Source organism: Dromaius novaehollandiae, chromosome 8 (genome assembly GCF_036370855.1).
Source record: "Dromaius novaehollandiae isolate bDroNov1 chromosome 8, bDroNov1.hap1, whole genome shotgun sequence".
NCBI lineage: Eukaryota > Metazoa > Chordata > Aves > Casuariiformes > Dromaiidae > Dromaius > Dromaius novaehollandiae.
The window spans coordinates 17,659,645-17,677,222 of NC_088105.1; the positions used below are offsets into that span (position 1 = coordinate 17,659,645).

Here is a 17,578-nt window from a genome sequence, read left to right on the forward strand (position 1 = left end):
ATTTCTAAGGCGAACTTTTTTCTATAAGCAAAACTCTCTGCTGTGACAATCCCAGTAAAGCATAAGAAGCTTGCTGAGAGGTCACATGCCAAAAGCTAGCGTTATTGCAGATTCACTCCCGAAGCATAGTACGTGGGGGACCAGGTTTGCTCCTGGTATTCTTCCATCCTTTGCAGTTGGTTCTCAGCAACAATTGTCTTGACCTTGTATCCAACAAGTCTGTTTATCCCTGGAATTTAGGACCTGGTGGGTGATGTTTGTTCAGCAAGTGACAGCTTAGATACATCTACACCCTGAAAATGGCCCGGGAGCCTTCCAGATAGCCTGGAACACACATCCTGCCAAAGGAAACCTTACACTTAGACATACTTTTTTTTAAAGAATCTGTTTTACTTCTGCAAACTTGCAGCACAGTTATATCAGATGGTTTTCCTTCGCAGAGAGTTGAAGGCAGTCAAGCTAGAACAAATGCCCTGGTATTCCATGGGGACTGATACAGCTACATGTTTTGTGCCTGCATTGCTCAGAATTACCTGTGTCAGCTGTCCTTCATTTATCTGGCTCTGCCTTTTAAGTGAATGCTGAGTGCCAGCTTTGGGATTTCTCTGGAGACAATTTGCTGTGATTGTAGGACATTAAGAAATATCTTATTTTATAAAAAGATGAGGGACTCTGGCAAACACTGAATAGCGTGATCAAATCATTGACAAGAAAGACTTAGAGTTTGTTTCCCTTCCTTAAGCTATTTATTCAGCACATGTTTGAAGGCAAGCTGTGAATATTATGTAAAGAAATTTGCCAGCATGCAATCTCCAAGAAAAGATTTCAGATTTAATTTGAGGCAGGAGCTGGCTCAGGGCAGCTAACAAGAAGAACTGTTACACTGTTCTAACTGAAGGGCTGAAGCTAAAACTTCTGAAGTAGCTAAAAAGAGTATTTAATGCTCATATTTTCATGTTAGAGTTCTGCAGTGCTGAAAGTCATCTGCATGCAAGAAAGCGAACGAAAGCCCCGCTGGTGTGAAATAATTTTTTGTCATCAGTTGAGGAAACTAAGGTGAACATAACAGGACACTTGGAAGCTTGATTTTGTCAGACAGCATGTTTGTTACCAAAACCCAGCGATCTGCACCAGTCTGTTGGCGAGCTAAAGCAAACTGACTGCTCTCATGTTGCTACTATGCCTCACTGACTTCAGATGCTGATCCTGGAGCTGAGCTGTACACGGACCAGTACTGCAGAGAAGGACCAGACAGGTCTGGTTTTGATCTGCCCACTCAGCATGAATGTGGATGAATTTAACTTGTATTTTTCTCGCTACAAACCTTTAACGTAGCAAGAGCATGAACTTAATACATGGGCTGTACCAATGCACTGACTTTTACCAGTCTCAGTGGGCTCCCTGCTAATGCTGCTAAGTTCACACAGCCAAGCAACAAGGTGGAAAGAGGTGAATGCTAAAGGCTGCTGCGCTCTTTTCCATTTTTGCCTTGACTTAGATGCTGTAAATAATGAATTCCCTCAGGCTACCATAGCCACCTTGCACAGGTGATGAAAAGCGATAGCATCCTGCTATAAAAGACCAATATTTTTGCATTAAAATGTAATTGTGACCTCAGCAGTGGTAAAGAAAGAAGAACACTCCTCACAAAGTGTCCTCTCCTTACCCACAGGTCAGTATTATCTTTCCCCAGATAACTGCTGAATTACCTGTCATCCTGAGGGCTACAGCTAATGGCAACGCAAGCCTTGGCAGCACTGGAGATGCAGCGGCACAGGCAAAAGCATCAAAACCATTCAGCAGAGCTGACAGTTCCCCACTCTGTCTCCACAGCGCACATCTGCCCGGCTTTCCTTTCCTCTGCTTGTGCAGATGAAGGAGACTTCTGGGTCTTCAGTCTCTGAGTATGCAGAGAATTTGACAACTACACTGAGTTTCTATTAGTGCCAGGCTTGAATAACTCAATTTTTTTGTGACAAGGAGCATAGCTAAGTGTATTCACTAAGAGAAAGTATGAAGTAGCAGCTTTCATCTATACATTCTCGAGCAGAGCTAATACAGCGATCCTTTCCATTTGTATTCAGTTATTCTGCATGCTTTCTGCTTGCTTTCTTCACTGCAGCCAGATATTGATCTGGTGGTTTAAAATTTCCTTTCACTACCAGCCCCAGCACTTTATCTTCATGAGTGTCTTGCAGCTTGTGATAGGTTAGGGGATAATCTTTTGTGCCTAGCTCTGACCACCTCCTTCTCCTCCTCATTTTTTTAAAGTCCTCTTTTCATCTGCCTTTCCTCTTTTTTCCAGCTTCTCAGACCCCCAAATCCTCCTTCCATTATTAAGTGCATACCAGAACATAATGCTATGAGTTCATGGCAGTTAGTATGATAAGGAAGTACAAATGTTAAAATATCCCTGAAATTAGAACTGTGTGTATGATTTGTTTTTTAGTTCAAAATTCTTTGAACATCCCCAATTGATGTATTACAATACCTAAAAATAAAATTCTTACTAAGAAAACTCCCTTTTGAGCCAGTGTAAAAGAGGAGAAGGATATGATCCTGTTCAAACGGAGAGCTCTGAATATGATGTTTGCCCTGGTAAAGTCAATGTCGACCTCCCCCTTCCCCCCCCCGTGACTTCAGGGAGGTTGAGATTTCGCCAGCGAAGGCTGTGCTGCTAAATCAGACTGCCTTGATTGCTTTCGCTGGGAGCTCTGCTTGATTAAGCAGACTTTGCCGTGCGGACGGAGATTGGGGCAGGAGGGAGGGGGACGGGAATAAGCCCTGCGCTCGCTGGTGTATTTCAGGCAGCAACAGAAAACAGGATCTGATTGTATCAGCTGACCTGAGCTCACATACACGTAGCCTTATTAAGTGGAGACTATTCAAACAGTCACGCAGTTACGCTGGCTGTAATGGGTAAGGATTTTCTTCATTAATTATTCAACAGCAGGAAAATTATATTATGCCTCAGACTGACACTTCTTACCATCTGCTAAAAACCTGACTGTCACACAAAAAAATATTAACAACATGTTTTTCCCTTTCAGAGTAATCATTATGCTGATCTTCCAGATTGTTTAAGGTATCTGAGGTCCAAATATAAGTCTGCTGTTATAAACAGCTGATACCTGTAATTGCTATTCATTTTTATGTGTCTGATTGACATCTGGTTAGTACCTCTGTTTTTCTCAGTTGTAGTTGTGATCCATCAGTGGCCTTGATCTTGCTAACTGTTATATATGAGCTTAACTGCATTCCTGTAACTAATCCCAATGGGCTAATTTTAAAAGGACATAGTGACTCAAATTCATGCCTAGTATAACTCTATTGAAATTAGCACTTTTCACCAAGGATGAATTTATCTCAGTAACTGTAAGTGCCCTTAATACACATAGATGCACCGTGAGCAATGGGCCCTGAACACAATGCAATTACATGGCTGAGAAGCGAGCCACATAACTGCCCTGTCTTTGAAGGTGTCACTTCAGTGAGTTTGCCCGTGTGTCCTCCCAGAGGCCTTCCCTCCCCCTCGAAACACCCGCGCTGGGTGAGCCTGCTGAGGGGCTGAACTGAGATTTTGGTGAAAACTCCATGAGCAGCTTGTCCTGAAAATGGTGAGGAAACGAAGCCTGCTGCTTTCATGGCCCCTGGAATTCCAGCAGAATTTTAAACAAAGACGACACCTCTCGTATCCCAAGAAATATTTAAAAAGCCTAGTTAATTCTAAATTAAACAGAAACATGGGCTTCCTACCTGGAGACGGTCACAACAGATGGGCAAGCTCCACCAACCTTATTAGCCCTGCGTTTTTGAGCGTTAGCTGTTGAAAACTGTGACATCCAACAGGAGACTACGGCTCAGCAGCAGGCTGATCCTTTACCGCTTCGAGGATCACTCCACAGCTTGCAGCGAACACAAGGGAGAGCCCATCGTGAGGAAAAAATCCAGCACAATTTGAGGCTGACATCTGCTAAACTCTCTCCCTAAATTATCGAGCCGGCTGGCTCATGATGAGGAGGTGGCAGGGAGCAGGCGGAGAGGGGACACCCCTGCTCTGGCCGCAGCACCCTGCCAGCCCTGGGCAGGCCGGGGCGCAGGCTGTGGCAGCGGAGCGGTGCCAGCTCTGTACCCAGCAGTGGCAAAGGCAACATTTTAAAGAAGGAGTGAATGGCCATGCTGAACATTTCCAATGTTGTTTCTATCTGGAAATTGAGCTTATTTACTCAGATCTATATATTTCAACATTTTCTACACCATAATTTTGGAGGAAATGGTGGTACAGGAGTCGTACCATTGCAAATATTTATTTCATTTTTTAAATTGCAGAGCAAAATGGCACTGTAAGTGTGACATTGTGCATTTCCATTTATTCTGTGCTCTTTCCTCTCCAATTAGTGATTTAGCAAGTTCCCACTCTCCCCACTGCACTCAGCTGGGTTTCCGAGCTATGGCTGGGAAACTCGTAATCAGAAACGTCATCCCAAGGCAGCGTACGGACAAGTTAACAGCCGTCCAATGGCACCTTATCAGCTGCACAGAAACTACAGCCCAGGATTACTGCTTTTGTGGTTGAAATGTACTTCTGTCTTTTCAGACTGCTGGCAGACTTTCTGCGTACATGCCACCTGCAAACAATAACTCACAAAGGATTGTCGTCATTATTGACACTGTCTTCTACGGCATTAAATGTCATGACTGGTATTGTTAAATGCATTATTATCAATAATGCACACACAATTCTAAATAATACTGGAGCAATACAAATCCTTGTATAATTTCATTTACTATATCAAAAGGGTTTGAAGAAAAAACCAAAAACCTTAATTTCTGTAAGAAGATGACTTGACAAACTACCAGGGCAGACAAATTTAGGAAAAACGTCGATCATCTTGATTAATGCAACTAGGAACTTTGTGTGAGATCAGCAAAGTATCTCTCTCTATGTGCCTTGCTTTTATTTGCAGCATTTTAATATACTATACAGCCCGAATCACTCTGAGGATGGACTTAAGGCAAGCAGTTTAACCCAACTTTGGTGAGCATCTTTGCAGCAGTGATCATGTGAATGAAATTCACACGAAACAAAATGTCATGATGATTATCACAAGATGACTTTTGTATTTATTCAGGAATTTGTTCTACTTCTTTATTGTCTTGTTTCTTCAAGTAGAGCCCCATGAGTTTTCTTAACAATTTTTGTACCTCATATTTGTACAGGAATGTTATTTTGCCATTTGTTTGATGCCTTGCAGTATTTGAAAGCTGATTAGTAGAAACTCTTAGATATCATCTAGTACAGCTTCTGTTATAGATGATGAATAGTTGTGGACCTGATTAAACTACAGGCTTAATTAAAATCATTGCAAGATGAGTTGGCAGCAGCAACTTCTGTTTTGGAGACAAGACTGCAGACCATGCACAATATTCAACTCATTGAGTGACCTCTTGGGGGTAAATGCTGTTTCCACCCAGGGAAGGCCACCAACCCCCATAGTTTCCAAGAGGTCGGTCACAACAGAGCATGCTGCCCCTGAGCTGAGGACCACCTGCGTTAGCAAGCTTGCACTGAAACTAAATGCTCACTAATCAGTCCGTTTCTATTCACTCAGACACCTAACAGAGATGTCCTAAAGTGGATATGAATCATGTTTGCTGAGGTTCGGTTTAACATACTGACTGTTAGCTCTTCCCCAGCACTTAAGCTCTGCAGCTGGGCCAGCTGGCGATGCTTAGTCTCCCAGGAGACTAAAGACTGCCTTTGGATAGGGACTGGTAGTTTGCCTCGCCTCTCAGTTACAGCTGCAAACCTCACAGCTTCTTTTTGATGGTCAGCATGATGTTTGGTTATGACTGTGTTTGTTTGATATTGATGTTTGTTTAGATTTGGTTCCTGTTCCTGCCTGGTCTCGGACTTGGCTCCTCCATCATAGCTCACGTTCTCTGACTCCAGACCTTCAGCCTGGCCCCATGCAAACTCTGTCTTGTCCTTTGGTACCTCCCTGGGAAAAAGGGAAGTAAAGGCCAACAAATCAAAAAATGTAATTCAACCTGTGTTTGTAATGTACATCCCACTTGTAAATCCAAAGGAGGTAATATACCTGCAGTTATCTGAGAGTGGCTTTATTAGAAATGAGTCTCCAAAATTTGGACTTGGAGTGAAGGAAAATACCTTGTTATAATTGTAGTGTCGGATTCCGCTTCAGTTCACACTAACGGACTGGCGTTTTTGAGAACCAGCTTCTGCTGGTTATACTTGTGTCTTTCTATTGCTTAGTGGCATGTTTCTATTCCTTTTTTAATACTTTGCTTCAGCTTATCTGATTTGGATATGAAAATTTCTGGCTTCATATCATATAAGCATTTATTGTAATTAAAATCATGCCTAAAGTATTTGCATTTTCAGGCTGTCTTGTAAAGTGGGTGTCCCGCACTTTTTTTTTCCCCCAAAGGGAAATACTTTAGTACAATACCCAGGTATTTAAGTTCAGCTTCCTTTTCTCTGTTTGAACCCTGTGTCCAAGGTGTAATGATATAAGCAGGGCTGATTGCTGGAAATGTGAAAGAATAAAAATGGGATGAATGTTAAGTGATACTTGTGCTGGGAATTTTTCTCAATTTTGTCTATTATACCAGCTCTTTTAATAGATGGATCTGGTATGCTTCTGCCTTTGGGTGATCATTTCTTTGGTGTGCAGTAATCTTGCTGGACTGGAGTTCATATTATCTTGGCAAGCTCTTTAAGGCAAGTTGTGTTCAGATTATATTCCCTGTACCTTCAGCATAATTTGCAGCTTAACCAGAGGTATTGTCTCTTTTCTGTAGTATACCAGAGACCAAGAGCTCCTCTCTGGGAATCCATCACTCTCCTGTAGGTGAGATGATTGCCCACTAAGCACCTGCAGCTTATACAGTCTTATCAAGAAGCAAGAAACAGCTGTTGAACTTTATGCAGCCAGAAATGGACCTTCACTCTTACCTTAGTTTGGGGATAATGCTGAAAAAAGAACAGGTGGGAAAGTGAAATAGTTTTACAGCACCCGGGCTTGCCAGGTAGAACGCTGAACACAAAATCCAGCTGTAAATGCATATAATTCAGCTGTAAATGCACCTTGCTACTACAGCAACTCCTGTGTTCTCCATGAATGTCATCTTAGCAGTTTATTGTCTTTTAGGTGTAACATACCTCTAAATGAATCACTGTGAATCACTGTGAAACTTCTTAAAGTAGCATGGCTCTTTGTCTTTACTGAGGTCTTACAAAGTCAGCTCTGCCCTGCTGCACAACAGATGGAGAGCTAATGAAGTCCGTAATGCTTGTATGTGGCATTTTATGTACTTTTATAAGGTGGATAAATCTCAAATGCTTTAAACTGGCAGATGCCTCTCATTATTTCTAACACGATGAGAGCAGCATATCTCAGATCTGACATTAATCTATATGGTCGATCTGAAGCTAACCTTTTTAGTTTCTAAATCATCATTTCAAATGGATAGTTTTATCTTAAAAGCAGTATTTCTCATCTAGGATTGGAGAAGTTTTCATATCAGCATAGTGGGTTGGGCTTGATGGCTAGAAGATAGAAGATAATTTTCCTCTGTCAGCATCTTGCCTGTAGTCAATGATCTGTGGTATGACTTGGGGCAAGGCACTGCTGGCCATTATTTTAACAGGGTCTGTAATATGGATATTCAGCTTAATATCCCAGGGAATTGGCAGCCACAGATATCACTGACCCTAACTGGAGTGGGGATCCTAGGCATTAAAATTAAGGGGCTGGAGCGAGATCTTGTTTCTATCAAAATAAAAAAATGTTCTTGGCACTGTGGGAGCAGGGACTCACACTAAGTCTAAAACAGAGCCTGTAGAAATGAAAGTACACAAAGTTCAGGGGCTAGTTTTGAAAATTTGTACCTTGCTCTTGCTATGGCCTAATTCTCTAAGCTGCAAGCTAGGGTTTATGACCCCTATTAGTTTCAGGCCCTAACCCAGCATAGTTTTCCTTGTCAGCGCAAATTCAAATCCTATGGACTGAATAGAAAGGCCCCCTGACTCTCCAGTCTCTGCTGATCTGAAATCTAGCCTTGGCCGGGTTTAGTTAGGAAGCACTACCAAGTATATTCACTCATTAGAACTTTGTTAATTAGTAGATTAAAAAAATAGTTAGCAGCATATTCTTTCACTGTGTGAGTAGATATTTCATGTATGGCACTTTTCTGTTTTTCCAAACTTTAGGTAGAGCGGAGCCTTTTTTCTTTTTTTTTAAGCAAAGGTTTTATTCCTGAGTCTCCAAATATGAGACCTTAACCAGTGCACAGAGTATTTCCTGCAAGTGTCACAGTTTCAGCTTTTGATCCCTTTTTCCAACGACACAGGAAAATCTTCCTGGAAACAATCTTGATTCTGGGTTCCGAATAAACTATGAGAACACAAAAACTGCTTTTCCTTGCTCAGGGCTTACTTCCTGCCAGCCTTTCCCCATTCATATCTCAGTTATCTTGAGTCAAGACAGGAGTCTTCACTGTCATTTAATCTGATTTTGCATTAAAAAACAACTTATGACAGTTTATTGGGAAGATAAGAAATTGAGAGAAACTGGGGGAGGGGCAAGAAACAGATACAATGCTTCAAGGCATCAGCAAAGTCAAAGGAAATTGAACTCGACCTAATAAGGCATGAGGAAGGTTATGGTTTTATTTACTGTTTCAGATTGCTTGGATTCTTCTGACACCAGCCTTTTAATGATATTTTGGTTAAAATGCATGTTTTCTAAAGTACTATACGACAACTTCCTCTCTTTTTTTCTGCCTTACTATAAATTTCACGGCTGCACACTGGCAAAAGGCAAGAGGCTGATGGGCTGGAGTGCTGCTTCCCTTTCCGATCACCTCAGACAGATGGCACGTCATCAGCTTGCTCCTGTTGTCTGAGTGGCTTTGGGAATGGTGAAACTCGGGATCCTATAGAGCCCATATCCCATTTTTTAGGAATCCAGCACGAGAGTCCGGCCCCAGGGAAGTCTGATCAAAGTTTCTGTTGACTTCAGAGGAGAGGAGATTTTGGGGAGGAGAGGCAGAGAATTGCCTCAATGGCTTAAGTTCATGATTTGGTAGCTGTTAGATCTAGGCAGTCTGTTTGACGGCTTTAATGTCTTATTTTGATGTTGAATGTTCTACGTGGATCTTTCCTTCCAGCATTACTCAATAGATTTTTCAACCATTCAAATGCCTTGTACATATTCGGCAAAATTCATACTAAAAATAGCATCTTGGTGCCCTTTATATTGCTCTTTTTCTTGTGTCAATTAGCATTTAGAATTTTTCTCAATTTATAGTTATCTATACATCATGCTGTCTGCCTGCATCTTTCAGGTCTCTGTTGAAAAGTAAATTTGATACAGATTCCCGCTCTACTCAATTCCACGCATCCTCCCAGTTTACTATTTTGCTTCTTAGAGTTTTTCTTTTGTTTTCAGTGCTTCCTTTAGATTTTAGGTCACTTGCCTGTGATCCTTTCCATGCAAACTTGGAACATTTTTTTACAGTAAAATATAATGCTTTGCTGAAATCCAGATACGTTTGTCATTTTAGAATGCTTATATCCTTTTCAGAAAGTCTGTCTGTTTTGTAGCATAAGATTTTTAACAATAACACTAACAAATCTATTAAAAGTGGCACTATGTTTTCCCTTGCCGTCGCAGAGCTCCCAAAGCCATTGCAAAATGCTAGCCTACAGCTATTGGATGCAGCCAGATGCACCTGAGAGATCCTGACCCATGTTCGTACTCATTCTCAATAGCGGACAGAAATTATTGAAGCATCCTGGTCAGTGATCTTAGCCTCACTGACCTGGACTGTGAGATAAGCAGGCCCCTGAAGAAATGCTGGATGCCGGCCACCTCCCCGTTACTCACATGCTGCTGAAAAGGAGAGACTCCATGGTCAGCTATGTCTAGGAGCCACATTATCCCAATAAGTTTTCAAATGGGAAGAAAAAACAAGTGGCCAAGACACAACACTGCATATTCCGCATTCACTCGCAGACGGCATGTAACTGAATTTTCTCACTAGTATAATCCAGTGGCTCTCACTGAGACACGCTGAGTATTAGCTCAGTGCCGGCTCAGCTGACACGTGGGCCTTTCTTACCCACAAACGAAGGCAGTTCTTTACTTCAGCTTACATCGCTTTCTCCCTATTAATCAAAAATGCACCTGAGTGCTATAGGCAGAAGGCAGGAAAACTTGAAACACCAGAACTGATGAACCCGTCGGTGAACAAGGGAACAAGTAAGAAAAGGAGGCGATGAGAGAGGCTCTTTTGCAAAGAGCTCTAGCAGTTTTGTTATCTTTGCTCAGCACCTCGCCCACAAGGGCAGCGTGATGGGGATTCACAGGCACTGCTACAGCTCTGACAGCAGCTGAAGAGGAATGTGCGTACATGTCTGGTTTGATTTGATTTTTTTTTTTCTTAACCCCAAACAATGTAAGTAATTGAAACTCTGCAGTTGTGGTGGTGGTGGTGGGGATACAATTATTTCAGATGACTTGAAAATTTGCCTTTATAAAACAAACTGAGTTTCTCTTTTCAAACAGTAACAAAAAAGGAGGCTGGAAGTTGCCACCTTGATAAGATGTAGCACAAGGGAAGAGTAAAGAAAACAAGCAGATTTACGGTGTCATCTCCAGCGAGGAGACAGTTGTCTCCTGAAAGGAGAAAAATAAAATGTAAAAGCTATTTTCATGTCCATTTTGGACCTTCAGACTTGCTGTTCTTTTAACAGAATTTTTTTTTTAATTTATGTAGTTGCCTTGCAGCATTTTGACAGCAGGATGGTAAATCAGAGGTTTTACTGGTCGTCTTATGAAAATCTGAAGCTAAAACTACTTCAGTGAATGGCTTAATGATGTTTTAATAAAAATGTATGTGAAATAGATTGAACCTTTTGAGCAGGCTGAACTGAGATCTGATGTCAAGTTCATGAATTCCAGTCTGTGCTAATGAAACTACGGAGATGGACTGAGGTGACTTTTAAACTGGCCCATTTTTCAATCCAGAGCATCTTCCAATCAGAAAGATTTAAGAGCAATTTTTGGAGTATGAGGAGAGAGCAAGGATAGAAATAGCAAGAAAATTCCATTAAGTCTTCAGCAGCTGGTTGACTTGAAATACCAGATATTTAAGCTTTAGAGGTTTTTTTAAGTGGCATTTTTTGCCATTAAAATTATAATCATCAGGAAAACTAAAGAAAGAAGTTTTGCATATGTTAAGCAACAGCAAAAATATAAATCAATGTAAAAGCAGCTGTTGAAGCAAAACAAATTTAGGAATAACAGAAAAATTGAACCTCTTACAATGGATGATCATGGACAATGTAGGAAGTTGAAGAAGGCTGGGAAAAGTACCCTAAGACAGGAGGAAAGTAAATGTGCACCTATTCATGAAACTCAGTAGTACTGAGCTAACATGATGCAACACCTGTTCCTAATGGAACGCAAAACGAGAAAGTGGAAAGAACCCACAGACAAATTCCTATTTTTATTCTGCTGGTGTCAGGGGAGTTATGTTAGATCTGCTTTAATGTAACCAGAATCAAAGTCACTCTGTATTTATAGGACAAAGTTTTATTTCCTGCCCAGACCAGCCATGATGACTTTGCATGTACGTGGGCAACCGTGGGCTTATTAGAAAGCAAACAGCACTGACAAAGTGTCCTATCATGACACATGGATCTTTCTGATAAATGACAAAATCATTCCTGGCAGCTGTTGCTTTCTACTTCTCATCTAAGAGTTATTCAGAGGTAGCTGCTTTCTCTTCTAGCAAGGCTGTGCTGATTATGAATTTTGGCTATTAATCTGTTGCCCCTTTCCTCCTCTCAGTCAATTAATTCTTTGTAGAGAGCAAATTTTCTAGACTTTGTGTAGATATGTGGATTCATCTCCATGGGGATACACAGAAACATTAATCTAAAATAAGTTTTAATGTGGCTTTATTAAACTACCTGTGTGGATAGTCAGACACTTCCCACAAAACTCAATTCAAGTCATTTTAACAAAAATGAGCAGTATGATTTTTATTTTTCTCTTTTCAGTAAATTCAAATTAGCATTCTTCAGCATCTCCAGCTACATAATCTTAACATATTTGGAGAGATGTCACTCAATAGATTATATGCAATACAGCAGAGGAACAAAAGCATATATTCTGGGTGAGATTTCATTCTTATAGTACAGGAGACTATAACCTCTTAGAAACAATTTAATGTAGGTTTTAAAGATATTTAGAATTTCTAACAATATCTTTAAAGCAAACAGGTTCTTTGAATGTAAAGCTTGGATTAAACAGTGTTGGATTGCTCCGTTTAAACCACGTAATATGACTTAATCTGTTTGAGCAACTAGCCTGAAGTGCTATTTTTGCTGCTGATGAATTGGAGTGAGATAACAGATGCTTGTTTTTCTGTATTTCTGCAAAGGCATCCCAACATTTTATACTGCAGTTCAGTGTGCTTTATCACTGGTCCTGACTAGAAGCAGCTGAAATTAGGATGTGGATAAATTAGCTCAGATGTTTTTCTGTTTCTTTTTTGTTTTGTGCTGCCTTTTGTATTGCCTTCAGTGTTATTATTATTGTCAGTCTGAGAGAGGGCAGCTTTTGGGCATGAGTGAATTCTTATTCAATTATCACTTCATGTTTAACTTGTCACGGAAATTATCTTACTACAAGACAGTGTTTTATTATATTCTTGATCAAACTACTCTGATGTTCATTTTGCTGGATGATGATATCCAAATGATCAAAGTGCAGTTTGTTAATTAATTCAGCCCCTTTTGATTTAAACCGAGGAATTAAATTCTCTATAATTTGGCATGGTTGTAGGCAGTCAGATCCTTTTAGCATGTGTTTATATTACGAGCTTACCTCTCTTCCAGTTGCTCAGAAATAAAACAACTTAACTGTTGCCCTGAGAAGGTACTGGCACCTGTTATCAGTGACTACATTTTTGGATTGAGCTGGTTAACAGTGGTTCGCATCTCTTCTGAGAAACAGCAGTGCAGGTAGAGGCACAGGCTCTGACTGTACCCATAAGTGCCAGGTGAAGCAGAGGCAATGGGGGGGGGGGGGGCAGTGTGCAGGCAAGTAACCTCTGCTAGCCCCTGGAGTGCTGCCAGCCAGTGCTCCCAAAATGCCCTGGGAATTGGGGTGAACACTAGCTGGCATGGGCTAAAATAATTTAGCAATATAATAGATGGAGTTCCAGTGCATGGGTACGTCTCCTGATGCTGCTTAATTCATTGCTGCAGATGTAGTGGCAGAATATGAAGGACCTGATAAGAGCAGGGATGGAGGAACTGCCAAGGCAGACAACTCCTGCTGAAGTCCTGTTTTCCCATGTAATAAATATTTTGAAGAGCTCAAGCTCAGCTTCACTGCCTCCAATGCTTTGAAATTAGAATCCTTCTTTTTATTCAAGCAAAAATATTTACTGCTAATTGGGGTTTGTATTCTGTTAAAAATGCATTTCTGTTCTGACAGGCCAGCCCTGTAAGAACAGCATCATGAGCTCCACATGCAGTCAAAACTGAAAGTGTCTTTAATTTGTGAGCCTGGCTAATGCAAGCAAGAGTCTGAAAAGCGAGCTGCACTCTCTCCGGTTTGGGTATCGTTAGTGGGTTAACGAAAGGCACCCAGAGGTCCCTGAGCAACACTTGTGCCTTCTAATTATGCAGCGAGGCACACCTATCTAATCCCTTCCTCCGCTGGGTGACGGCACAGGTGCTATGGACGGTACAGCTGGATCCTACTTACTTTTTGAACACCAGATCTTTCTTGTGCTTTTTGGGGGAAGGTTATGTGAAGTGGTGGGTTGTCCTGTGGCATGCTCGGCACACTTGTTTGTGATCCTGCCCGCGTTGGTAGCAGTTCCCATTCAGGAAAATGTCTGAAATAGCAGGCATAGCAGTTATTTTTAAAACAAACAAACAAAATGAAGCAACATTTTAAGATTAGTGAAATGCATAAATCACTTGTTAGGCTTCAGTTTTTGAAATGTGTTTCCACAACTTCCATATTATTTAAAATTTATTAGCAACATCTGTGGGATTACTCTGAGCTCAGAAAGCAGTAAGTGTCAGGCTTTTAGTGGAGAAGTTATGAAAACTTGGGATGGCTCTGGACCTTTGTCCTGAATAACTGTGTTGGTGTTCTGCTGTTGGAAGGCTGTTTCTCGCCCTCGATTGTGGGTTTTTTGTTTTTGTTACCTGAATTACACTCTAATAGTGCTTTAAAAGAATTTTCTGTTTCCAAAAAAAGAACATCTCAATAGAGGAGAAAACCTTTTTTGATAACTGTCAAAGACAGCCTTTTTGTTGCTTTGAGAAAGTGAATTTCCAGCACTGCCTTCAGAAATCTAAGGGAAATAATGGCTTTGGAGATGTAAATGGGGAGGGCACCATGAACTCTGAGGTATGCTTGTATCCTTTATTTATTTTTTCCCACATTACTTAAAACACAAACTTACAGGCAGTCAGCACAAAACACTTGGGGGAGTACCTTGAGGAGAGGGAGGCCGAGGGGACCGCCACGCTGTACTGTGCCGTACCTACACCACGGTAACAGCCCGCGTTATTTCCAGAAAGAGCTGCGAGAGACATTTTTATTAATTCCTGGTGTCCTGTTTTTTGACCTCTTCTGAACTTCTGCCTTAATGAATGGAGAAAGATTGAGAATAAAACAAAAGAACCATTGGGCTATTGTGTTTATATACATATATACACACACGCGGACGCTAGTTGCCCCAGCCTCTGTCGCCCCCGTCCCCCTCGCTTCCCCAAGCGGAATGGCGGCGGCGGGGCGGCGGCCGTTAAACCGGCGCCAGCGGCGGGGGGCGCGCGCGGCCGCCTGAGGCGCGCGGGGCCGCCAGGGGGCGGCGCGGGCGCCACCTGGGGGCGGGGCGGGGCCGCCTTGGGGGCGGCGCCGGGGCCGGGCGCGGCGCGGCGCGGCGCAGGAGGCAGCGCAGGAGGCGGCGCGGCCCCGCCGCGGGGAGCCGGGAGCCGGCGGCGGCGGCGGCGGTGGTGGTGGTGGTGGTGGTGGTGGTGGTGGTGGTGGTGGTGGTGGGGAGCCGGGAGCCGGGAGCCGCCGCGTCGCGATGGAGCCGTGGAAGCAGTGCGGGCAGTGGCTCATCAGCTGCAAGGTGCTGCCGCCCAACCACCGCGTCACCTGGGAGACGGCGCAGGTGTTCGACCTGGCGCAGACGCTGCGCGACGGCGTGCTGCTCTGCCAGCTCCTCAACAACCTGCGCAGCCACTCCATCAACCTCAAGGAGATCAACCTGCGCCCCCAGATGTCCCAGGTGCGGCACCCCCGCCCGCCCGCCCCGGCGGAGCGGAGCGCAGCGGCAGCGCGGCGGGGCCGCGGCGTCCCCAGGTGGCCCCGCGGGCAGGGCCGGGCCGGGCCGGGCCGGGCAGGGCAGGGCAGGGTGGGCCGCGCCGCCCCGGCCCGGGTCGGGGTGAGGGGGCCCGGATACCCGCCTTTCTGGCGGCAGCTCGTCCGTCCGCTCTCGTGTTTCAGCGCGGGTTTTTTCCCCCCTTCCCAGACACTCGTATGTTCGTCTCCCTAGAAAAGTAGGTTTTTTCCCCCTAAATGCTGATAAAACAGAGCTACATCTCCTTTTTCGAGTAACTCTTTTTAGGAGGTAAGTAAAATGTAGGGCCGGTGCTCTGTCGCTGTTGGGGGGTGCTGGGCTTTGGCACGACGCGAGCCCCTGGCTGGGGGTCACAGCGGGGAGAGGGGCCGCGCGCCCCACTGCCCACCCGGCCTCAGGCCTCCCGGGACGCCAGGCCCCACGCGGGTCTTGCGGCCTCGACAGGCTGGTTGTTTCAGTTGTGCCGTCCTGGAGTTACGGGTATAAATGTTGCCATTCGCATGTAGGACGTTGGCAAGAAATAGCGGTGGAGTATGGCTTTGGGGGGAGCGCTCGTTGTCCGCAATTGCTCACCCAGTCAGTTGTCTTCTTTCTTTTTAATTTCCCTTTTTTGACAACTGTATCTTATCACCAGCAAGACATTTTCTGTAAGCCTCCAGTGCTAAAGGGGAGAAAAAAATAAAAGGTACCAGGTGTGTCTCAGCCCAGCTGTGGTACCAGGTTTGAGCGGTATGAAAGATCCTGGCATGCCTCGAAGCTGCCCTGAGCTGTCTGCGCCGAGGTGAGGTTTAGCGGGACGATGGAGCGGTGCGGCGGGCGCGTGGCCGTTGGACGGAGCAGATGCGGCGGAGGGGTTCACGTGTTTTCTGTGCCGCTCGAGCTGTGTAAGAGAGATTTGAACTCTGGATTATAATTTTAGATCTTGCATGATTTCCAATGCACGCTTTGCCCTCAGGCTTGTGTATGTGTAGTGTGGATGCCAGAACTGCTTCACAGAGGTGGCAAACGCTTCCTCTCCTCTGTGTCAGTCCTGCGCCTTGGGACCTGGCACTCCAGGGTCCAGGCCCTGGAGACCCCCCTCTTCAGCAGGGCTTTCCTGCCCTGCGTTGCTTTCACCAAGCTCTTGAAAATGGGGGGAACTGCTGCTCGGTCAACACCGACAGTGGCTGAACGTACGCAGCATTAAATTTACTGGTAATTTAAATTTGCTGGTAATGTTACCTTTGCCTTCTGAGAGATCAAGATTTGGCCATCTTGCTGAGCTTCTGTGCATCTGAATGAACGCTCTTTTAGAGAAAATACTTTCTCCTGGAAAGGATCATTCTGTGAAAATTTCAGAAACTGTTATTAAACATGCAGTAAGCTGAAATCCTGTAAGTTGCTCGTAGTTGCTTGTTGCTGAGACTTTAGAGTGCTTAGCAGTAACTTACACTGAAGTCTCAGAGGCTTGATGTCGATGAATTTTGGGAGAGCTGCTTGGAGCCTGGAGAACTGAGCCCAGTGTTGTCAGTTTTGTCGGCCTAATGCTTGTGAGTAAGCCAGTATAATTCCTGCATCCTGAAAATCTCAGCGTCTTCTAAAAACACTAGCTGACTCTCCTGTGACTTGTGAGGTAGTGATTTATCAGCACTTGATCGACACAGGAGGCAGGGGGTAACTGCCAGAAGTAGGTCTGGCGTGACAATGTGAAGGGTTCGCCTCTCTGAGTTTTGTTTTGTTTTCAGTCCACTCGAATTTGCAGTCGTGTCCGTACCGTTAGCTGAACTGTTTGAACTTAACTTGGCCCTTGCCTGTCTGCTGCTAAAATCGAGCTGCAGTTCTCATACTTCACGCTCCCGGTTTTTGTTTCCTGCTGTGAAATCTCGTGGTGGCTCAGGGGGTTCTGACTACACAATTTTTGAGCAATAAGACCAGAGAATGAGGAGGGTGGGTGAATGCTCTCTGAGTGGTCCTGTAGCCTAACGGCAGTAGATCACATGATTTTAGTCTTGGCTCTTTCTGCTGCTGACCCTTGCTGGACCCTTTTTCTATGAACCAAGTTTTTATGCCTTGGGGGCTGGTTATCAATTCGCCAATGTTGAAGGAAAGGAAAGTAAGCGATGGTGCCTCAGGCAGACTTGAGAATAGGTGTTAGGCTGCCGTTGTGAGGCAG

At 43.9% G+C, this 17,578-nt stretch overlaps 1 protein-coding gene across 2 annotated transcripts in view; it reads left to right on the plus strand.

Moving 5' to 3' along the window:
* The first annotated feature begins 14,975 nt into the window (after positions 1-14,975).
* The window catches only part of VAV3 (vav guanine nucleotide exchange factor 3), a 172,880-nt gene continuing 170,277 nt past the window's right edge, over positions 14,976-17,578 (plus strand). For both annotated transcript variants that reach the window (XM_064515807.1, XM_064515808.1), the window contains exon 1: positions 14,976-15,354. In XM_064515807.1, the coding sequence (XP_064371877.1) occupies positions 15,151-15,354 (204 nt within the window). In that variant the 5' untranslated portion in view covers positions 14,976-15,150. The remainder of the gene's footprint in view (positions 15,355-17,578) is intronic.